This window comes from Apium graveolens, chromosome 1 (genome assembly GCF_009905375.1).
Source record: "Apium graveolens cultivar Ventura chromosome 1, ASM990537v1, whole genome shotgun sequence".
Classification (NCBI taxonomy): Eukaryota; Viridiplantae; Streptophyta; class Magnoliopsida; order Apiales; family Apiaceae; genus Apium; species Apium graveolens.
In genome coordinates this window covers 74,849,158-74,874,394 of record NC_133647.1, presented here as the reverse complement: position 1 = coordinate 74,874,394, position 25,237 = coordinate 74,849,158, and the positions used below count along the sequence as shown (strand labels likewise).

The window sequence follows — 25,237 nt, the reverse complement described above, 5'->3', positions numbered from 1 at the left end:
AAGTACAAGAAACAGAGGGCACAGAGGCCAGTTTCAGATGATGAGGAGGAAGCAGCTAAGGAAGGGGATCAGGAATCTCTGATCTCACAAGACAAGGAATTTGCTCCAGTCACTTCTTCTCCATCAACTCCATCTCAGGAACCTGTATCTGACAAGGCTAATTCACCTTCTATATCTCTTGTTGATCCAGGCACAAGTGCTGAAATTGATATTCAGAACTTGGTTGTGCCTGAAATACTTTTCTTAGAAGCTCCAACAGCAAATAATCCTTCCACAACACCTGTTACTGATGCTGTTCAAACTCCTGAGTTATCACTAACACCTTCTCTGCATCAAGATGATGATCAGATTTTAGGTGAGCATCAGGATATGGCTGTTGATCAGAACTTAGTATCAGATCAGCAATTAGAGGATGTTGAAGCCTCCATTGCTACTCATACAGTTGTCTTATCAGAAGATACTGATTCTTTAAGTTCTGATGCTGCAAATGTTGGAGATACTGGTGAAGCTGCTACAACTGTAGATGCTGATGAAGCAGGTCCTTCAGGACATACTCCTCCACTGACTCTTCCTAAGTCTGAACTGCTAAAGGAGTTTGTTATCAGGGATGCACCAGTACCTTGGAGTGAAACTCCTGCAGGTCAGGAGTGGACTAAGGAATGGAACTCAGTTTCATGTGTTCCAAATGCTTTACATCTTGCTGAGCACTTGACTAAAGCTGATGAAATGTTACATTCTGATGATTTTAAAATCCAGCTTAGAGTCACTGCATTGAGTACTAAACATCTACAAGGTCTTCATTCCAACACTCATGCAGAGCTACACAAGATTCAGGAGAACTTTATTAAACAGGAACAAGTTTGGAAACTTGATAAGAAAAAGTTCTTCCAACCTACCATTGACAGGGTTGCTTATATTGAGAAAACTCAAGAGAAGCAACAAGCTCAGATTGATCAAATTCTGACAAATCAAGCTTCTCAGCAATCGCAACTTACTGAAATCCAGACCTCAGTGGAACTACTTATCTCTCTTTTATTACCTGCTGATGCCAAAAAGGGGGAGAAGGTAATTAAGTCCAAATGCAAAACCAACAAGTCACTGCAAGGAAAGGATGATGGAAAAGATGACCAAGGAAACTCTGGAATGGGTGGTGGTCATAGTCAAGGTAGAAGGTTTACATCAAGACAAGCTAGTCACAGAACAAGTTCTGATACTGGGAAAAGAATAAGTTCTGCTGCTGGTAAAAGGATAAGTTCTGATGAACTTCTAGATCTTGATGAGGAAATGTCAAGACAGTTATTTCTTCAAGAAAATCCAGGGATGGACTTGGAAAGTTTAAAGGAAGAAGAAGCCAGACTTAAATCAGAGAAAGTCACATCTAAATCTGAAGCTTCTGGTAAAAAGTTACTTCCAAAACCTAAAGGCATTGTGATCAAAGAAAGGATACATACTGAAGAAACTTTGGCTAGATCACAACCACAGATAGATCCAAGATCCAAGGGTAAAGAAAAGGTTGGTGAACCTATCAAGCCTTATGTACCTCCTGAGGAAGAAGAAATTACTGATGGAAAAGATAATCTTGCTCTGACTTCAAGAAAAGTTCTTAAAACAACCTCTGACATGGCTCAAGTTGTTCAGAGTCAAGAAATTGTAAGTTCTGATATTCAGAAGAAGCAAGTAACCTCTGACAGTGCTCAAGTTAACTTGATATCAGAAAATAAATCTAAAACACTCCTACCAGGATTCACTAAAGCAAAACAGACTCAATCTTTGAAGACTACTTCAAGTGGTTTTGAAGCAAGAGTAGTTACTGGAAAGGAAGCTAGAGATAAAACTGGATTGGGAAGTGCTGATGAAAGAAGAGTACACAACACTACCGATGATCCAACTTCCTTGAGTGAACCAGGTATTGGAGCAACTCCTGAGAGATTGAATCAACTAGAATCTGTACAGATGGTTTACCATACCTTCTTGAAAGAATACATCATGTTGTATTTCATGACAGATGGTAGGGTTTATCATATAAGACAAAATGCCATTCCATTGAAGTATTTTGAAGAATTGGAGCATGTATTATTCTTACTTCAAGTGGATGACAGAATAACAGAGACTGCTGCAAACTACTTAAAGGAACAGATTCAGAGACAGAAAAGACTTTATTCTGTTAAGTCTGACAGCAGATATGTTCCAAAGTACAGAAATCACAATGGTGATATTGTTGATATGAAGCCTAATACTGCACAGATCAGAACATATCTTGGTATTAAGGGGCTTGAATTCAATCTAGAGTCTAATAAAGCTTATGTCATAAGACTAGATCGGGAGTTGAGAAAAGCAAAGATTAATGATCTCAGAGCTGCAATATTTCAAACTGGTGAAGATACTGCAGAGCTTAAAGATGTCAAACGGAGAATGATTGATGAACTCAGATATGCTGAGAAATGTTTGTTGAAGAATTATCTCAGAACAACTCCTGACATCAGAGAGATCAGAAAATGATGAAGCCAAGTCGAAGATCTACAACTGCTTAAATTCTGATATTTATACAGATTGAAGTTGTTATCAGAAGTTGAATTGGTAAAAACTTTAAGGACTGTAAGTTGTAGTTATCTTGTCTATTTCTCATGCATTTGTACTTAATGTTTTTGACATCATCAAATATCTGTTAAACTTGTATATTTTGTTAATTTACAAGTTGGGGGAGATTGTTAGATATATTTGATAATGTCATGGCTAATATGTTTTATGTTTAGATTTCAGATCTTATTTGAACAGAACAAATCAGTACTTAACTGATCAGTACTTATACTGGAAGTCAGAACTTAAGGGATATCAGTACTTATGTTATCAGGAGATAGATATCAGAACTTAAGTGCTGAAGGACGATCAGATAAGGACAGTAGCTGATTAAAGTCAAGAAGATCAAGATAAACATAAGAAGAGATATGCATGAAGAAGGAATTCCGTGAAGAATGGAATACTTGGAATAGAAGATATCTGATTGATATATTTTAGGAAGCAGAATTATATTCCATATCAATTAGCGATTATCTTGTAACTGTGTAGTATATAAACACAGACATAGGATTTACACTATAAGTGTTATCATTATCGAGAATATTATTTATTATAACCCTAGCAGCTCTCGTGATATTTTGTTCATCACTGAGAGATAACAGTTCCAGATTGTAACAGAGTTTATTGTTTAAATAAAGTTTGTTTTCTGTTACATAAGTTCTTGAAGTTTGATTTGATTGTAATAAACACTGTATTCACCCCCTCTACAGTGAAAGTGTGACCTAACACATTAATTAAAAAAAGAAAGCCGGTAATTCAAAAAAAAAAAAGATACTCAAATTTAGCATTAGCAACTCCACTCTACATCAGATCTGAAACATAACCAAAAAATCACAAAAACATAAAAATCAAATATTTTTAACACTAATTAAAATCAAACACTTACTTATCCAATCCAATAATTTCAACCATCTTTCTAAATGTTGACTTAAAAAAATCTCCTAAAAATATAAAAACATAACATTCTCATACCATAAATAATTATAAATATTGTTCACTACAGAAACAAGCAGAGTCTAATTAAAAGTAAGATTACAGTTCAGAGTATTATACTCTGCAATAGATGTTACTAAACAGAGAAAAACCCATGAGGGCAATTGATACTGTTTGTCCCAAAGAGCAAGTATATATTTCTTTACGCAACCACTGTCCATTTAGGGAACCCTCTGGTTGACTGGTTCTATAGTCTATGCATACAAAATTAGATACATAGAACAAAGAAATTCTATTATCATGTTACTGGTTGTAGAAGAAAATATCTTATGGTAATTGAAAATATCTAAAATATGAATGTACTTGATAAACTACAATCTTTAAAATCACTAATTCCAGAAGTTTTCTGTTATAAGCTGCAAATACTGAATATAATTGATCATATAATCTACTAACATAAAAAGAGCATGACTCACTTATGGCCTAATGTATTGTAAAAGTAATGTCTACATAGATCATCTTACTGAAGGTTAAATTTCACTACACCAGAGACTGTCAATCCAAAAAATCTATTTCTTCTTAAGGTGGAGGTGGACGAGGAAAGCCAGAGCCATTTCTATTCCGTGTGCTTGGAGATATTCAAGGATGGTGACAAGTGCAAATTACTACCAAACTGCAAACATACCTTTCATTATTGCTCTGATTTTTACACAGTTTACTGCCCAATAAAGGCACTTAAATAGAGTGTACATCCTCTTACAGAAGGATTTGAATCTTTTCTGTGGGATTCTTGCAAAAACGTGAAAGGTAACAGCTTATATATTACAACAGAAACACAGATAATGAACACAGGGTGCAGTTCATGTCTGATAATCTGGCAACACCAATACTCTTATTAACTACTTCCTTTTTCATGCAAAGATTAAGCGGGTGATAGGTCAATGCTAGACAGGCATGTATATGTAATCCAAAATAAGCTTCACAATTGTCAAAATATCCCTAAAAAGAAATAAACTAAGTAGAGTTTAATAGTATATAACCCGCATAAACTACAAACAAACAAGTACCCTCGAGTACAATCAACCCAAATAATTCAGGAGAAGACGCGGGTTCGATTCCCGCTTTTCAGAGGCACATACATCATTCATCACATAATTCATTAAAGTAGAGCATAAATCAAATTAAACACAGTACCTTATTTTGCTCAGTTAAGCTACATTGATTTTTTGAAAGAACCTGGTTATAGGAACCAATAAATTTGGCCACTTTTTCGTTGATTGTACACCAGCGATTACACAACGAATTTGCCGTCCGATCACTTGAAAGTCCTGCTTTATTTTCATTATAGTAGTTCCAAATCATATCTCAATAACACGAATGAGTTTGATTATTGCCTTGAATCGGATCCATACTAATATTTAACCAAGCAGAAATCAGCAACATATCTTCTTCAATCAAGAAATTCTTCGATCTCCTTCCTTTTTTTTAATTTTGCAGTTTCTTGTTGGTTTTGGCTTTGAGTTTGTGGGGGTGGTTGAGGAAATATGAATTCTTCAAATGAACCATCATTCAATAAGGATGTGAATGAACCTTCCATATTTTATCAATAAAACACAAGATGCTGAAGAACTGAAAATTTGCTCAAAAATCCTCAAATTTCTAAGAACTGGAACCCTAATTATATATGTGTGTGTGTGTGTGTTCTATCAATGACAAATATTTGAAAATTAACATATAATGATAAAATCAAATGGAATAGATTAGAAATCAGTAACACTGATTGAAGCAAAATTAACAATTTAGATTTTAGACATACTTCTGCAGGAGAAAATAGAGTGGCGGGAGAAAAAGAAGAAGATGCGGGAGAGGGAAAACTAAGCGGGAGATGAGGTGGATGCATATAGAGAATGGATAGATAATCAATTGATATAGAAGAAGAGTAGAGAATCTGTATAATTTTAGCTACCAAGAAAGCAATGTTAGAGTTGATAAAATTGTAGAGAATAGGTAAAAAATGCCACATCAGCAATTATAGCTAAGAGCTCTCCCGCGTTGGAGATGCTCTTACTTTTGAAGTAGAATGTGGGAAGTACCATCCTCTTTTTTGTCCATTGATTTCATTAAATCACTCCTCGAACTAAGTTGTAGACTTCCCGTGTAAACTCCGTTAAGTGCAAGATCACTCATATATTGACAAATTTACATGTTGATTATTATTTCGATATGAAAAACTTCCAGCTATTTGTTTTATGGTGAATCTCGAGATCATCAAAGTCTGGATTCCATAAATCTGAATAAATTGTTAGAGAACTTGTTTAGAGTCAGTAATTGGAGGACTTCTCGAATTGGTATTGTTGTTGACTTCTGGAATCTAGTTTGCAGGACTCGAATCTTGTTTGCAGGACGTCTCGAATCAGTTCTTCAAACTCCCCAGATTAGCTCATTTTGCACTTCTCGAAACAGTTCATTTTATGAATTTATCGAAATAGTTTATTTTGTGCACTTCTCGAATGTGCTTGTAGGACTCTCGAATAGTACATTTTAGACTTTTTTATTTGTTTAGTCTAGAATTCTCTTATTATGACTTACAAATTTTACAATCCGTGGGGTTTTCATTACTATTTTAAATTTTAAATATTTTAAATTTAAAATTATTTATTATCATAATAAAATTTTATTTTAGCTAAAATTAAATAACATATGACCGACTCTTTTCACGGTAAGTTCAATTAGTTTTTTAATAATTTTTAATTTTTTCATTCCAATTACCGATGAGATTTGGACCAATAATAACATATTTATCTATAATAATATAAATATTTATTGTGAGTTTGAGTAGTGTATAAATAATAATATAAATGTTTGATATTAGATGGATTTGAACCTAAAAAGTTGAATAGTGTATATTCTCTTAGTATTTGAATTTAGAAGTACTAATTATTTGATTAAGAGGATTCGCCAATCATGATTGGGGATAATCAAATAAAAAAACATATTAAATTATAATTCATCCCGATTATTTTAGTTTAGTATAACTCGAGAATATTACTCTCCCCGCAATCCTTTATTCCTTTATCTGATGTCCTCTTTAATTTCCAAGGCTTTAGAGCATCTCTAAGGTAGATAGGTATAATGGTTAGCTAAAATATTGTAAAATAATAGTTAGCTAAAATTTGCCGAACTTGTAAGATGTTGTGCTCCAATGATATTAGCTATAATGGTTAGCTATATTTCAAAAACAATATTTTAATATTATTTTCAAATTCAAATGGTTATATTTTAATAGCTATATTAAGACAATTTCCTTTCATGAGCATAATAATGGTACATTGAATTTAATGTACTTGTACATTGAATTCTAGAGCATTTTTTAGTAAATCTTATTTCTATAGCATTTTTTTTATTTTCACGGCTATTTATAACATTGGATACAAGAATATATGTTACAAATATTTTATGTCAGAGGCGAATGCAACACATGTTACTCTGAAAATAACATTTTAGAAAATACGAAACCATGTGTATGCTCTAAAGTAGACCTGATAATTCGTTAGTGTCGTGTATTTTCATATTTCGTGTACTTAATTGCCAAGCACAAAACCGACATGTTTAGCGTTCGTGTACATTCGTGTTTGTGTACTTTCGTGTCGTGTATGTCGTGTTAATTGAACATTAATATATATTAAATTTAATATTAATATAAATTAAAATAAAAGATATTTAGGTAAAAAAAATATTAAAATATATAGATTCAGATCTCAATTCAATACAATATACTGAAATCAAATAATATTTTAAAAATAAATATGCATATATTGATTATAATTCTAATTATATTTATAAAAAAAAAATAAAATTTAATTATAATATCTATTTATGTCGTATACTTTGTGTCGTGTCGTGTACTTACAGGTTAAACACAAAACCGACACTAAATCTCGACCGTGTACTTTCGTGTTTATGTACTAAAAATGCAAACAAAAATACTAAATTTTCGTGTTATTTAATATCGTATAAGTCGTATCGTGTCCAAAATTGTCGGGTCACTCTAGAGTACTCTTAATCCAATCATGGCTATAACTCTGCTCTTCTTAAGTAATATCAGCTACACAAGCTTCAGGATACAGCAAACAGAGGTTCAGAAGTAAATCTCAGGTGGTAAGATTTTAGTCCTCAAGGAACCTACAAGATAAGTTGACGCTCAATCTCTACAATCCCGCTACAAATCTCCATTCTTATAACCGTCGTACTACTACAAGTCATCAAATCACCAGTATGTAGTTTGCACTACAGTGAAAATCGATTTGATCAGGTTTAAAATTTTGTTGAAGAAAGTTTAGTCAAAGTTAAAATTTAAATTAGTTATGCCCGGTCAACAAATCCCCTCCATCAGCAAGGTAGACTGGAAGTTCCTGATTCTATGAAGAGAAAACTAGCTAGACACTTGACCTGTTGACCATCACACCAAACATAACATAATATACATTACATACGTACAGAACTCATTTCTCATCCCGACACTGTCGAATGTAATGAATATTAATTTAAAACTGAAAGACTATTGAAAGCAGGGGCATGCACAAATTCACTACCAATTGCATAAACTGTAACAAAAGATTATTACATATAAGTATAGTGGAAAAGGGGTTCATACCGTGTTTGCCTGCATCAAACAAGATCACTGCCCAAATTAAGACAAATTTATGCACACAAGGCTAGAAGAGCTCAACAATTACACCCCTCTTCCTGGTCAAACCATATGAAAGTCAGCAAAAAAGAAAAGAGATACATAGTTTTAATGATATGCTTCTATCATCGCACACAATTTACAAAAGTTTGCTATTCTAAAGGACATGCACTGAACATGTTGACTTGGAGGAACCCGAATTGAGCCATCTGTAGGCTGTGAAACTGCTAGATTCATCTTATAACTAGCTTGACTGCACTTCAATTACTTAAACCTGATTAAGGAACACATCAGATGCATGTTAGTGAGGAACGTCAAATATTCTTCAAAGAATCGGCAGAATTCCAATGCTCAAGTATCAGCATGATAGACCCGCTCACATGCATGCAATTACTTTCCTGGTGACGCAAATCTTGACCTATCCCTTTTTCGGTTTAAACCTCGTTCTATTGGAGATATATTTTTTCCTCCTACACCTGATTGTCGCTTCATCTCTGCCCAAGTAGAACGCACAGAATTAACAAACAGATATAGTTGACTTGATTCTCGAAACTGGTAGATAAAACCCGATGCCACATAGGATACTATTGGATGCCTACTAGATAGATGGCATGTTTTGTATATCTGAAAATGTATATTATATATTATATATCGATAAGAATGGTTCAGACAATTAGTTTTTGAATAATCTACCCTCGCACGAATCTAGAAAATTAAAGATTATGCTTAGACTAGCGGACATCCCTCGTCCTTGGTCACCGAAAGTCGAGGGTTCGAGACTTCGAGCCCAGTGGAGGAAAATGTGAGGGAATATTTACACACTTCTTAAAATTGACTTTATATAAAAAGAAAGGATTTAAAATTTTGTCATTCATTGGGTATGTTGATCTTTCTCTTTAAAGAACAGCAATCAGATCTGCATAGCATATTAATTCTTCTATCCAGGTCCTCAGTCAGTGAGCACCCTAAGCACTCCACCTATATTATCCTGACACAAAGAAGACTGCTGCTTCGTTATTTACTCTTTTCTGCAACTGAATCTTCCTACTACCTCTAGATAAACGAGAGCATAAAAATCTTAGTGCAGCTACATTATACACTAAAAAGTAATTAATCTATACCTATTTCACAAAAGAAAAATCATTTTGCACTTTCTATTATTAAACAACATTTTAGCTAGCATAACTTTTAGATATCTTATCACTCATTTATACAGCTTTGAAATTCAATTTTTTTTATCATTCATTTTCCTAATCCAATATTGAGATTAACAGTACATAAAAGGGTCCTGAAAAGGCATCCTGAGCAGTAAAAATAAATTAAGCCAACTGTACTCTCCACTCTCCAGCATGGTCTAGGTCTACCATGCATAGCATGAAATTTCACATTTTGATTAACACTATGTACATTCCATCTGTTTGGCAGACCTAATATTATAATATAGTTTACTCGACCTCCCCACCCCAAATGCATTTTCAAACCCTTGCAGGAGACAAGTTATAAACATATACGTAAAAAACAGAGAAATGTACCTCTCTGTCTCTCTATCTCTTGGGCAAGTTCCTCTTCCCATTTTCTATGTACTTCAGAGAAGCTCATACTGCCAGTGTAACATGAATATCCGATAAAAATATTATACGTAGAATGATGCTGAATTGCTGATGCAAAATCTAAAATTTATCAACTCATTTACTAACCCTGGGATAACTGAATTATGTTGCACATCAACATGAATCCCTTTTTGATCATGAAGATGCGGCGATAGATGTTCCCTTGGACTCTGATTACTTGTGCCACTAATATTTGATATGTGTGTTCCACCACTTCCAGGACTTGAATAAATCGCTGACTCAACTGTGGTAGGAGTAATAGGAACACGACTAGGTGACCGACTTTTAGGCGGCAACTTTAAGAAATTCAAGGCACCTCCCTCACATGTACTATCAGAAAAAACTGAAGAGGTAGTAGAATTAACACCATTATAGAACTCTTCATAAAGGGGTGTTTGCATCTTTTTGAGTTCTACAGCCTGTGATAGAGAGAAAAAAGAGCTCAATTTTGCATTGGTCCTTTAGATATTGAAACAGAAGAGAAAAAGAAAAGGAAGAAAAAAACAACCTTCTCATCCAAAAAGGCTCTAATCTTAGACTCGGTAAGTTCATCATCATCCTCCGAAAGTGATTGCCCACAATGCAATGCGAAATCGTTGTTAAGTTTTTCAGTTGAACAGCAGCCAACTTTATTATCAGGTTGGTTATCATCCAGATTAGTTAGCCGTTCCAATTCATGGATCCCGTCAGATTTGCAACTCCAATCATCAGGCTCACACATGGGATTAAAGCTCTAACACCAGTATTACCAATATAATAAGAAAATAAAAAATATATAAACTTTAGGAAAAAATTTGGAAAAGGAGGTTATGAAACTTTAAACAGTTTCATACCTTATTAATGTCATGACCCAATAGAGGGCTCAGTTTAGCTTGTGCACCCACTGCAAAATCATCTTTATTGCCAATCATACACATATCATCACTAATATTTGCTTGCCAGTCATGTCCACTTTCTGCAACATTGACCAAGTTCACAGTTGAAAAGTTCAGGGTACCCAAATTACAGACATCACTCGAGGTGGGGCTGGTATCACGTAAAAAAAATGATAGTTATTTCTGTGTCCACATAACAAACCTTTACATTCAGAATTATGTTAACAGGAGGAAGGACACTACACCAAATACTTACGAAATATCCATATCTTTCTCGTCTGAAGGGATAGGAACTTTCATGTTCTCCTGAGCAGAAAAAAGAACATTATGAACTATATAAAAAGACTACATAACTGTATAAGTCCACTTGTGTTAAACTAACCATAGAGGACGGATAAGCATCAGGAAGAGATTGCCTAGATTCCTTGGTAACGAAAGGATGCTGCATGTGAGTAGCAAAGTGTAAGTATATTTTACACTTGTTTGGAATCAGAAAAGGACATCAAAAAGCTTAGAAAGCTGCTAAATTTTTAATTTAGAAAATAATGACCTGCAGCAAGTCACAAGCAGTTGGCCTCAACTCTGGTTCCCTATACAACATAATATGGTATTAACGGGATAAAATTATAAAGGAAAAAAGCAAAAAACAGTAATAGTAAAGAAAAATATACACATGACAAGGAAGCCCTTGAAAAAACATACCATGAGCACAAACGGTGCCTTGTAATGACAGTTTTATAGGCCAAGTTGGTAAGGGACCATAATCACACACCGAATTTATATCAAACATATTTTAAAGATGCATTTTTAATGCCTACTAACTAGAGCTGTATATAATATGTGCTTTTTTAAAAGGAAAATTCAGTTTTAGTAGTTAGGCTTCCTGCAGATAGCATATGCTGACGACAATCAAATAAATTATAACCAGGGGTTTGAACTTCGAAGTACATACTTTTGTAAACATTGAAGCAAAAAATCTTTTGCTTCAGCAGAGAGATGATCAGGGATTGGTGGATGAGACTTTGTACTACCAACATGGAAGAGAGCTGGGACCTGGAAGGACCTATAGGTTAGTATATTGCATCAGGAAATACTCGTATCTTGGAAATATTTTTTATACTTAAAAAATTGTAGATTGAGAATTTAAATGTTTTAAAAAACCTCTTGGTATTGTTCGCTCCAGGGAGGCTTTCCTGTAGCCATCTCAATTATCGTACATCCAACACTCCATATATCTGCAGAGCTGGGAGATTATTCAGTATAAAATGTAAGAATCGGTCAATAAGAAGGACCATTGTTCAATTGCAAGATGATTTAAAGCTAATACACTAGCGACCATTGAAATAGTCATGAGATTGAAGGGGTGGAAATATTCATGCAGATAAATGACAATGCCACATCAACTCTGCTGTACCAACAACAAAAAACAGCATGTTAACTCTACACAAACATAAATTCTAGTTTACATACTCACTCTGATACCAAAAAGAAGTTTTCAAATTCCAGCTTTGCCTTTCTTAAGAAATAGAGACACTTTCCCTTTTTTTCCTAAATATAGCTAATCAATATAAAAGTTCCGACAACTTGGCATGACATTCAAATATTCAGTTATATATAAGGCTTGAGAGAATCATGGAACTTCACAAGTATACTTAAAAGATAAATCAATTCTGCAAGATAATTTTCGTAACAAATAATCACTTTCTGTGTTGCTGGAACAACAAGAATAGCAAGTCATTATGTGACTCAATAATAAGTAAATGCAATTTCACATTAGAAGGACCCACTATTATGCTACTGAACCTAAAATTGTAATTATCAGTTAGCATTTTTACTAATTTTAATTACTAGGTAACTTTTCAAACAAATTCTTAATCGCAAATTATTTTGGGAAAAGATTTTTTTCCCAGAAAGGATCTTTTTAATAAAACATCGAAAGTTTAGTTACTAATTCTGGGACAATCTAGATGAATGCCAGTATATATCACAAAAAATTTGCAACGCACATACTTATTGCAACAGGTACTACAATCTGTCTTTAGCATACATAATAAAATTTTAATTGTCCTTACAAACTATGACCGGTTTGCAGAATTACTTCGGGAGCCATCCAGTATGGTGTACCCTTCATGGACTTGGCACCTGTTACAGTAGCCTACAGTAATTTCATTCTAGTTAGGTAGGTTATAACTTACAAGACAGTAGTTATATGTAAGATCCCCACAAGTATACTGACAATGTAAAGAAACCTATGCCTACGGCTTACCAGCTCCTCAACTTTCTTTGATGCACCAAAATCTGCAAGTTTAATACATCCTCTATTATCAACAAGGATGTTCGCCCCCTGAATGTAGATCAGAAACAAACTATACTATAGGACATGTTTACCACGAAAAATAAGATATACAAATGTGTGCACACACACAGACATTAGAGAGAGAGAGAGAGGGAGAGAGAGAAAGAGGGAGAGAGAGAGAGAGAGAGAGAGAGAGAGAGAACCTTAATGTCCCTATGCATGATGCCATTCTTGTGAAGGTAATCAAGTCCCAACAGCAATTGTTTCGTGTACATTCTTATAACCTAATAAAAAATGCAGCATGTAAATTACACAATTCAAAGTAAACACAGCTGAGAAGCTCAGAACTATACGATCACTTACAGCTTCAGGGAATGACCCGAACTTCCCTAGTAAGGAAGAGATTGAACCTCCAGAGATAAACTCCAACAGGATATTTAGAGCTTCTTCCTCTTTCACAGTTCCTAAATATCTCTAAATAAAATTACGAAAAAATGAAAATAAGGATACATCTCCGAATAAGCAACAAAGGCATAAAAAGAGTAAAAATCCTACAGAAACACAGAATATATAGATTATACTTACAACAATGTTTGGATGAGAAAGATTCTTTAGAAGTTTTACTTCTTCCTCAAGCTCCTTTATATGTGCCTACTTGTACCAATCAACAATTGCAGAAACAGTCACAGTAAGAATAATTCGATATGTATGGTCAAGCAATAAATGTAGAAAACCCAAAAGCTATGATGAATAATCAAAATGGACATGAGGTATTAAGTTCAGCACAGGAGAATAAAAAAACCATAAAACAAAAGATCGGTGGACATTTCATAGTTAAATTTTGCATTTTAATTACAGCCAGCAAGTTCCAGCTATTTATATAGGGAAGTTAAGTCACATGGTACTTTGGGTTGGCCAAGTGGTATGACCAAACAAGAAGAGCACATTAATTTAGTGAGAATAGTTCGGAAAAAGTATTGGTAATACACGTCTATATTAACCACACTCTTCATTTCTCGAACTTCCAGTACCCATGCCAGAAAATTGTCACTCAATACTAATTTATGGCCAAAAATATGCAAAAAAAAAACTTAATTAAATATAATATTCTACCAATTCAACCCTTAAACATGTATCTATCCGTAAATACATTTCTGAACAAAACAGCTTGAAGATTGACTTTCAGATACAATTTTAAGATGGTAACTAGAATCCTTTTCACAACAACAATTCTTCAGGAAAAAGCATTTGATGACATAAAAAACAGACACCATGAAACTGGATAAGATTGAACAAGAAATATAATAACCAAGGTAAACGTGTTGTTTCGAAATTGTGTTCATGGAACCCAATAGTACTAAGTTTTAACCACTTGAAAACAGAATTATGATGTCATATGAGTTACCTTTTTGCAATCAGGGACAACATAAATATTAAACTGAACATATTTTCACTCGATATGATACACTCTGAATGCTATACAATAGAGATGCTAGTATGCTACCGAACATTATAATATATATATATATAGCTTAATTTTACAATACATAACCCAACATCATAAAGCAACCAACTACATGAACCTAACAATTGACCGACTTCTTTATAATAATAAAGCTCAATTGCAATTCATTACTCTCATACAACAAGAACATCGGAAAACAAAAATAAATCAAATAAAAACCTTAAAAAACGAAAATTGACAGAACCAAATTAGATTTATCTAAAAAACAATCCTGACCTGAGCTTTCTCCTTGGAAGCATTATTCGCAACAATCAAAACCTGAAAACAAAAACATCCAATCGCTAAACATTTAGTCCATTCTCGATAAAAATAACATCTTCAACCTCGACAAATCAACAATCTCAACAAATTAACAAAATTTCTACTCCCAGGGCTATTAATTTAAAGACATGACAATTTTTTCCGGTCCTAACATAATGGTATATTCAACCTCGATAAATCAAAAATCTCGAAGAATTTAACAAAATATTCCAATCCCGAGAATATAAATTAAAATCAGGCGACAATGAAATGACCTGTTTAACAGCAAGTAACTCTCCGGAATCGAGATTCATTCCCATATAAACCTGACCAAACGCACCGCAACCAATCATCTCGCCTTTTCGCCACCTAATCGGGGGCGGTGTGGGTGAATCAATAGATTGAGGGGTCGGCGAAAGCTTGGAGAACATTCGAGACTTTCGAATACACTTGATTTTTCCGACAAAGTTTCCGACGGTGGAGGAGTCGTCTTCCGGTGATCGGAGAACAAGGGATCGGCGAACCGATCCGAAGATGTCTTGCATTGGTGATTCAATTGAATTGAATGAAAGTTAGGGTTTATTTACTTATTAGTAGATGCGTGAAGAAAGGGGGCAAAAGATGGGCTGATGTAGATTTTGTATGTTTGAAAACAATGGAGAGCAACGTCTATGTTTAAGAGCATTACTTGTTTACCGGACATTTTATTGTTCCATTTAATTTAAATGAAATCGACATATTAATACAATCTATGCTATCTATCTATATTATCTATATTATATTATAATAGATCAAATATTAAAAATTTGATATTTGGTCTTTACTTAATTAGTCTTATATTATTATTCTAATTTTAATGGTAGATAGTTCAATTATAATTCTAATTAAAATTAAAGTCAACTCCTCTCACAAGTTAAATTCTACTTCATATCGAACTTGATATCATTATAATTGATATTAAAACCAACTTCTTTTACCAATTTATATCTTTATTTATATTGAGTTTTATATTATTCTAATTAATATTTCGGGCCGAAATAAATTTAAGCGAATTAAATATAATAAACTAAATTTTGTTGATATTATGCGCCCTTCTATACTATACTATTATAAGCAGAACCCCCTCTATTCGGTAGTCAGTTGTTCGGTACAGTTGTTTGGTACGACAAATAACGTCAAATCTAAAGTCAGATAGATAAGAACCGTTGGATGCAATAATAAAATATTATTATATTAATATTTAAACTGTTCTCATGGATTCAGGATTCGAACCCTGTCAACATCTTATTTTATTTAAACTTTTATATTCTTTATTTTAACAATTTACACAGGTTCAGGGCTCGAGTCCCGTAAACAACATATTATATTATATTATTTATTTCCAGTCAAGTCTCAAATTATCACAAAATATTTATTATTATAACTTATTATGTTTTTCAATTTATTTTTCAACTATTGAAATTATATATCAAAATATAATAATTTTAAGATATAGTTATATTATTAAAAATAATTCAAGTGTTAAAAACAATCTGTGCATCGCACGGGTCATATGCTAGTATTTTATTATTCTAATTCTAATTGATAGGGAGATCAATTCTTATACTAATTAAAATTAAAATCAACTTCCTCTAACAATTTAAATTCTACTTCATATCGAACTCTATATCATTATAATTGATAATAAAGTCAACTTATTTTACCAATTTATATTTTTATTCATATTGAGTTCTACATTATTCTAATTAATATTTCGGGCCGAAATAAATTTAAGCGAACTAAATATAATGTTAGATATATTTGATAATGTCATGGCTAATATGTTTTATGTTTAGCTTTCAGATCTTACTTGAACAGGATAAATCAGTACTTAACTGTTGATCAGTACTTATACTGGAAGTCAGGACTTAAGGATATCAGTACTTATGTTATCAGGAGATAATCATCAGAAGATAAATATCAGAACTTAAGTGCTGAAGGACAATCAGATAAGGACAGTAGCTGATTAAAGAAAAGAAGATCAAGATAAACATAAGAAGAGATATGCATGAAGAAGGAATTCCGTAAAGAATGGAATACTTGGAAGAAAAGATATCTGATTGATATATTTTAGGAAGCAGAATTATATTCCATATCAATTAGCGATTATCTTGTAACTGTGTAGTATATAAACACAGACATAGGGTTTACACTAAAAGTGTTATCATTATTAGAGAAGATTATTCATTGTAACCCTAGCAGCTCTCGTGATATTTGTTCATCACTGGGAGGTAACAGTTCCATACTGTAACAGAGTTTATTGTTTCAATAAAGTTTGTTTTCTGTTACTTAAGTTCTTAAAGTTCGATTTGAGTGTACTATACATTGTATTCACCCCCTCTACAGTGTGTGTGTGTGACCTAACAATTGGTATCAGAGCCTATCTGTTAACATACATACAATTAAAGATCCAAACACAATCATGTCGGACACAGAAACTCCAACTAAGCCTACCAAAACTGAGGAAAACTATGCATTGATGGCAAATGCTGATAAAGAAAGTGCTGAGAGCAGTTCTGAAGCTGCTGAAACAAAGGTACCTCAGACTACTTATGCTTTTCATACTGATGATATTAATGAGTTGAGAAGATATCTTAAAACCATGTTTGTTAGTTATAGAGATCAAACTTTAACATGTGAAAGATTAACTTCTGAAAATCTTGCATTTAAGAAAAGAAATGATTTCTTAGAAAAAGAGTTAGTCATGTTCCATCAAACTCAGAAGGATAGAGATGATGCTTTTTATGTTAGGAATGAAGTGCTAAAATTAAATGAATCTCTAAAAACTGAGTTAGAAAAGGAAAGAGAGATTATCAGGACTTGGACTAACTCTGGCAAAACAACTCAAAATTTGCTAAGTAGTGGAAACTGGTGGAAACTGGAAAGAGGGCTTAGGTTATGGAGAAGATAAGAAAGATAAAGGAACTGAAGAAATTAAGTCTGTTGATAAGCAAAAGCCAAAGTTAAAACCTGTTAAGTTTGTAACTGTAAAGTCTGAAAATGAAAAATCAAAAGTTACAAAGGAATCAACTTCTGACAAACTAAAACAGGAAAAGACAGCTGAAGTGAACATAGGCTTAATGACAAAGAAGCAGCTTAAGCATAAGCTGAAAGATGTCAAGAATGCAAACAAGGTAAAATCACCTAGGAAAAATAGGAATGGAAAGGAAGGTGTGAATAAAAGCAATGATTATAAACCTGTTCCTGATGCTCCTAGGAAAACATGTCATAACTGTGGAAGTTCTAACCATCTGGCTTCTTTTTGCAGGAAGAATAAGAATATTAACTCCTTACCTTCAAAATCAGGAGTTAAGAGTCAGTCTGTTAGATACAAACCACAAAATCCTTGTTTTCATTGTGGTAGTTTATGGCATTCCATTTATACTTGTAAGGAATATCATAGTTTGTACTATGATTATTATCAAATAAAACCTTCTTTGAAGAAAGTTTCCATTGTTCCTTCTAGTGTAAATTATGATTCAAAGTCTGATAGTGTAAGTTCTGATAAGAAAAATGTTAACATAAACTCTGATGCTAAATCCGCTGCAAATGTTAACAAACTTAATAAGGCCAAAGGATCCAAGCAAGTCTGGGTCCTTAAAATTAATAAATAGTGGTCTTTGTGATTGCAGGGCAACAGGAAAAATATTCTAGTTCTGGACAGTGGATGTTCAGGACATATGACTGGAAATAAGGCCCTGCTATCAGACTTTGTGGAGAAAGCTGGCCCAAGTGTTTCTTATGGAGATGGCAACATTGGAAAAACATTGGGATATGGCAATATCAATCTTGGAAATGTCATAATTAAACAAGTAGCTCTAGTCTCAGGACTTAAACACAACCTACTGAGTATAAGTCAAATCTGTGACAGAGGTTATCATGTTGATTTCTTTGAAGAACACTGTGAAATTGTAAGTAAATCTAAAGGCAAAGTTGTTCTGAAAGGATACAGGCGTGGTAACATTTATGAAGCTAAGCTTTCAACAAGTACTGATGGTTCTGCAATCTGTCTGATGAGTAGAGCATCAATTGAAGAAAGCTGGAATTGGCATAAGAAACTCTCTCATTTAAATTTCAAAAATATAAATGAACTGGTCAAGAAAGATCTTGTGAGAGGATTGCCAAACACAGTATTTGCTCCTGATGGTCTTTGTGATTCATGTCAGAAAGCCAAACAAAGAAAATCTTCATTCAAGAGCAAGACTGAATCATCAATTCTTGAGTCTTATCATCTAATACATGTTGATCTATTTGGTCCAGTAAATGTCATATCTATTGCAAAGAAGAAGTATGCGTTGGTCATAGTGGATGAGTTCACCAGATACACATGGGTGTATTTCTTGCATACAAAATGTGAAACTGCATCAACCTTGATTGATCATATTAAACATCTGGATAAAATGGTCAAAGATTCTGTGAAAGTTTTAAGGAGTGATAATGGCACTGAGTTCAAAAATTTGATAATGGAAGAGTTCTGCAAAAGCCATGGAATAAAGCAGGAATTTTCTGCTCCTGGAACTCCACGGCAAAATGGAGTTGTTGAAAGGAAGAATAGAACTCTCATTGAAGCTGCACGTACAATGCTTGAAGAAGCAAAGCTTCCAACCTATTTTTGGGCTGAAGCTGTGCAGACTGCTTGTTTTACTCAAAATGCAACACTCATTAACAAGCATGGAAAAACACCATATGAGATGGTGAAGAAAAAGAAGCCAAATCTGAAATATTTTCATGTATTTGGATGCAAGTATTTTGTTCTCAAGACTCATCCTGAACAGCTATCAAAGTTTGATCTAAAAGCTGATGAAGGAATCTTTGTTGGATATCCACTTTCCACAAAAGCCTTCAGAGTCTATAACTTGAGAACAAAAGTGGTCATGGAATCTATCAATGTCTCTTTTGATGACAAAAAGATTACTGGTCTTGAAGATTTCATTGACCATGATCAGCTGAGATTTGAAAATGAAGACTCAAATTCTGATACAGAAAATCCTGACAGTCTAAGTCCTGATACTGTAAACTCTGATGGATTAAACTCTGATGTTATTGAAACTGTGGAGACTACGTCAAAGGAAGATGCACCTATGCAGGGGGGCATACTCAAGATCCTACCACATCTCAAGAAACATCAGAACATGCATCTGGCTCTTCAAGTTCTGATTCGTCAAGTTCTGATAAGCCAAGTTCTGATAGTGCTGAAAATCTAAATACTGAAGAATCCAACTCAGAGAGCATAGTTTCAGGGGGAGCATCAGAAAATGAAAATGAAAATAGCATGGATCATGGGGGAGCATCCAGTTCTAGAGAAAACCTTCCATCTGCAAGGAAGTGGACAAAATCACATACACCTGATTTGATAATTGGAAATCCTGATGCAGGTGTCAGAACTAGAACAGGTACTTCAAATGAATGTCTTTACAATTCTTTTCTCTCTCAGACTGAGCCAAAGAAAGTGGAAGAAACTCTTCAAGATGTTGATTGGGTGCAAGCAATGCAGGAAGAGTTGAATGAATTTGAAATAAACAAAGTCTGGACCCTAGTGCCAAGACCAAAGAATAGATCTGTTGTTGGTACAAAGTGGGTATTCAGAAACAAAACTGACAGTGATGGCATAATTACAAGGAATAAGGCAAGGCTAGTTGCAAAAGGATATTCTCAACAGGAGGGAATTGATTATGATGAAACATTTGCACCAGTTGCTAGGTTAGAAGCCATAAGGATATTCTTGGCTTATGCTGCTCACAAAAAGTTTACTGTCTTTCAAATGGATGTGAAAAGTGCTTTTCTCAATGGAGAATTGGAGGAAGAGGTATATGTTGAACAACCTCCAGGTTTTGTAGATACCAAACATCCAGATTATGTCTACGGGCTTGATAAAGCACTTTATGGACTTAAGCAAGCTCCTAGAGCATGGTATGAGACTTTAGCTCAGTTTCTTCTGGAAAGTGGATTCAACAGAGGGACAATAGACAAAATATTGTTCTACCTCAACCATGGAAAGGACTTACTTCTGGTCCAGATTTATGTTGATGATATCATTTTTGGATCTACAAATGACAAACTTTGCAAAAAGTTTGTCAAGCTAATGCAGTCAAGATATCAGATGAGTATGATGGGGGAACTTAGCTATTTTCTGGGCCTTCAAGTCAAGCAGAATTAGGAAGGCACTTTTATTTGTCAAACCAAGTACACCAGAAACTTGCTGAAGAAATTTGGAATGCAAGATTGTTCAAGTGCATCCACTCCAATGGCCACTGCGACAAAACTGGATAAGGATACCGGTAAATCAGTAGATATTACTGACTACAGAGGTATGATTGGCTCTCTACTCTATCTAACTACTAGTAGACCTGATATCATGTATGCTACCTGTCTTTGTGCAAGATTTCAAGCAGATCCAAGAGAACCTCACTTAACAGCTGTAAAAAGAATCTTTAAGTATCTTAAAGGAACAGCTACTCTGGGATTATGGTATCCTAGAGAATCAGATTTTAAACTAATAGGTTACTCAGATGCAGATTTTGCAGGTTGCAAAATTGACAGGAAAAGCACAAGTGGAAGCTGCCAATTTCTTGGAGGCAGATTGATTTCTTGGTACAGCAAGAAACAAAAGTCAATTTCCACATCAACTGCAGAAGCAGAGTATATTGCTGCAGGAAGCTGTTGTGCACAGATTCTTTGGATGAAGAATCAGTTACTGGATTATGGGTTAACATATTTCAAAATCCCTATTTACTGTGATAATCAAAGTGCTATTGCTATGACAGGTAATCCAGTTCAACACTCAATGACAAAGCACTTCAGCATCAGGTACCACTTCATCAGGGAATATGTGGATGAAGGTACAGTGGAATTACATTTTGTTCCCACAGATCAACAACTAGCAGATATCTTCACAAAACCACTGTGTGAAGCTACTTTTACAAGATTGGTAAATGAACTTAGAATGGTTTCAGGTTCTTTCTCTAAATCTGCTTAGTCTTGTTCTGTGTTATCAGACTTTATGCTCAGTATTTACAGAATTAATCTCATTGTGTATTCTGTGCTTAATTGATAAATGTCTTTAAGTACTGACTGTTGTCTGATATATGTTTCTAAACTCTGATAAGTGATATGTCTGTTCAAGTACGTATTCTATCCTATGAGGATAACTGTGCTAGATACTGACCTAGTAGTCTTCAATAAACAAATGATTCCCTGTAAAAAGTAATTATTTCAGTGGAAACCCTATGACACTAGCAAATTCTGATAATTGAGCTTAGTTAAGTTTACTTTGTATATCTTATTACTAAGTCACAAATTAGAATAATGCTACTCATCTAAGTTCTGATACTAGTAAAACCGCTGAATGTACTAAGTGCTGATAAACCTCACTTATCAAAAGAAAAAGCAAAAAGATCAAAGAATAAAATCAGGTACTCCTTTGAGATCTAGAGTAAAAATGTGGAAGGGACGACCCAAGTGCATTGCTGGTATTAAGTATATATGCATTAGAAAAGCAAAATATTTTCTTGGTGACTTTTCACACTCTATGATTACTGGAGAAATACTCTGATAATAGCATAAATTCTGATAAACAGTCGTGACTCACTTACACTGAGAAGCCACTGTAAAATAGAATTTCAAAAGATGTATAAAATTAGCACAAAACAGTTGAGGTGGACTCAAGCATGAACTCATTCATCAGTAGGTTTCAGGACAATGACAGCTCTTTAGCAAAATTTTAGTTATGCCTTATTTCTAAGATGTACTGAAGTGAATCAGACTTTACTCTTTGTCTGTTATTTAGCTTAATGCACACACTAATCACTCCATCTGAATGATGAAAATTTCTGTGGTGGTCTATGTTATTTTAGATAAACAGTCATTGTGTCATTACTGCACAAATTTTGAGGACAAGTTCTAGTTACACGTTCTGATGATTAAGTTCTGAAGTCTATAACTCAGAACTTGTATGAGGATTTACTGAGATGGGCATTCCTTTTTCGAGTTAAGAAATTATGTTCTGATGACTGTTAAGTTCTGGTATAGGTCTAAGTTCTGATTTCTCAGTCTAATCCTTTACTTGGCTTATCTGTGAAAAAAATTTGATAACAGTCTCAGTTCGAACTAGAATATGTTGAAGTGGAAGATTAATAGTCACTATGATTAGGATTAATGGTATTCGTACTTGAACAGTCCACTGTTTCTTGTTTCTTGTGCGTTTTAAACCATGATTCCTCTTTCCAATGAATGTTATTCTTTTTCAAAGTCTAGGGAGACGAGGTAGAATTAATTCTACCTGTCAGCATTCAATTTCTTTGCGTCTCCTGGCATTCTCTTGCCTATATAAGCAGCCACTTCACATCAGTCTTTCCATCAAATTCTTCTTACACACTTATCTTCATAATTCTTCTTTCAAAAACACAATGGTCAGATACAACATATTTTTGAACTACCAAAACTTCAATATGGAGCTAAGCTGTGCCGAGTGGCAGCAGGAATGGCATGTCACAGCCATTCCTGAGGAGATATGGGACTCTGTCCCACAGGAGATACTGACACACCTTCTGTTCTTCTATATGGACTACCATCGCCATCTGGAGCGATTGGAGGAGGAAAGGCTGGAAGCTCTCCGCCAGCAAGAACGAATCATCAGACTCGCCATTCTGTTTGTCCAGAGTAGGAAGAAGAAGATGACTTAATCTCGTCTTCTTCCTGTTTTTCTTCATCATCAGCTTTGTCAGGCTTCTTAGCTAGGACTAAGGCTGTTGATGTTAGGTTTAGAAGCTTAGGGAAAATCTTGTATAAGTATTGATGTAATTTCCATTTTATAAATGTATTGTCTTGATATATTAATGAAAGTTGTTTTTACTTCAAGATTTTGTCTCTGAGTTATTTTATCTTGTGTTAATAAATCCTGATTGATATTCTGATGACCATATAAATTTTGTTTTATATTAAGTTCTGATTCATTTTCAGCACTTACTTATCTAATTTATCTTGGTCATTTTCATGTGATGTATTTTCAGAATATTAATGATGCAGTGAAAAATAATTCAATCAGTGCTAACGGTTTAAATTTTGAATTAAAACTGTTTCTCTTGATACATGGAACGGTTTTTCCTTGAAACTAGGCAAATGGGTAAGTAATGATTCCTGTTTTCTCGAGCCCAGTAACTGTCCGTTATTACTGCATGTCTGACAGGTGTCCAACGGTAACATTTTTGTTCAGAGTATAAGTACAACAGAGAGAAGATTTCTTTAATCTTTTATTTTCTTCATATTTTATCTCTCTCCTTACTTTTACTCTCTTTCTCTTTATTTCTCACGTTGATTTTTCATACAGACATTATCTCAAACACCTAACAGGCATACTTGAATCTCATTTTTTTTCACATGGCACCAAAGGATTTAATCATTGATGGAGCTAAGTTTGTCCCCAACAACTATGCTGCAGTTCTTGATCACACTGAAGCTCCATCTGAATTGCACTTTGTGCAAGATCTTCTTGCACATAGTGAGGTTGGGTATGCATTAACACAGCCTGAATTCTTTTCAAGCCAACAAGTTATGAGGTTTTGGAGGACTGGACTTTTTGATGATGGTGGTCAACGTGGAACTCCCAGTATTATCTTTCAAGTGGGTGATTCATCCTTTGTAGTCACTCCTGGTACAGTACGCAGGGCTTTACATCTTCCAGAAGATTGTACTTTCTCAATTCCAGAGGACTCAGCCCTTCGGGAGTTAATGGCTGAATTGGGATATGAAAAGAGTCTGACGAAACTTGGACAGTTGAAACGGGCTAATATCAGAAGAGAATGGAGTTTCTTCTTTGATTGCATCACCAAAGCTTTTAGGAACAAATGTTCAAATTTTGATGCTATCCCAATTCTGAGTCAGCACATAGGGTATGCTATTATTCATCAAACTCATTTTGATTTTGCAACTGCTTTAATTGGTTTTATTGGGGATAGGATGACAGAGGATCGAGATGTTGTTTATTTTGCTAGATTCTGTCAACTTATTTACACTTACTGTACTGATGAACCTCATTTAGTCAGCACTCAAACCCCACCTTTTAAGGTTGCAAAATGATACTTTAATGACCTGGTAAATGCTGATACTAAGAAAAAAGTGGTTAGACCATTACAGATTCCTAAGTCTGTAAAACAGATCCTGGTAAATGCTGATCCTGATACTTATAGATCTGTTTACTCTGATGTCCAACCAACTCCAAACACCCAAAATCCATCAAACTCAGTACCTACCTCTCATTCTACTCAACCTACCCTTAGAACATATCTCAAATCCTATCTCTCCACTTCACAGACTGCTCAACCTTCATCTTCAGTACCTACTGTGAAGCCTTCATCTTCCAAGCCAAAGAGGACAAAGAATGTTCCTCAAACATCTCAAAAGAGAAGGAGGATTGTATTGAGAGATGAATCTGATTCTGAGGAACAGGTTTCTGCTAGA

General features: G+C 34.3%; 1 protein-coding gene across 1 annotated transcript; it reads right to left on the bottom strand.

The window, feature by feature from the left end:
- Positions 1-8,112: 8,112 nt before the first annotated feature.
- On the bottom strand, positions 8,113-15,439 carry LOC141664401 (mitogen-activated protein kinase kinase kinase NPK1-like). The gene is made up of 17 exons (XM_074470345.1): positions 15,019-15,439; positions 14,720-14,761; positions 13,564-13,629; positions 13,342-13,452; positions 13,182-13,262; positions 12,949-13,026; positions 12,755-12,837; positions 11,844-11,925; positions 11,635-11,735; positions 11,233-11,272; positions 11,065-11,124; positions 10,939-10,988; positions 10,641-10,833; positions 10,316-10,540; positions 9,895-10,226; positions 9,730-9,797; positions 8,113-8,691 (listed from the first exon to the last, which is right to left on the bottom strand). The coding sequence occupies exons 1-17, from the start codon at positions 15,286-15,288 to the stop codon at positions 8,588-8,590; spliced, it is 1,986 nt and encodes a 661-aa protein (XP_074326446.1). The 5' UTR covers positions 15,289-15,439; the 3' UTR covers positions 8,113-8,587.
- Positions 15,440-25,237: the final 9,798 nt, after the last annotated feature.

Coding starts and splice junctions, on each gene's coding strand:
- LOC141664401 (XM_074470345.1), bottom strand. CDS start 15,288: ATGCAAGACATCTTCGGATCGGTTCGCCGATCCCTTGTTCTCCGATCA. Junction 13,453..13,563: donor TTTCTCATCCAAACATTGTT/GTAAGTATAATC, acceptor AATTTTATTTAG/AGATATTTAGGAACTGTGAA. Junction 9,798..9,894: donor CATAATTCAGTTATCCCAGG/GTTAGTAAATGA, acceptor TTACACTGGCAG/TATGAGCTTCTCTGAAGTAC.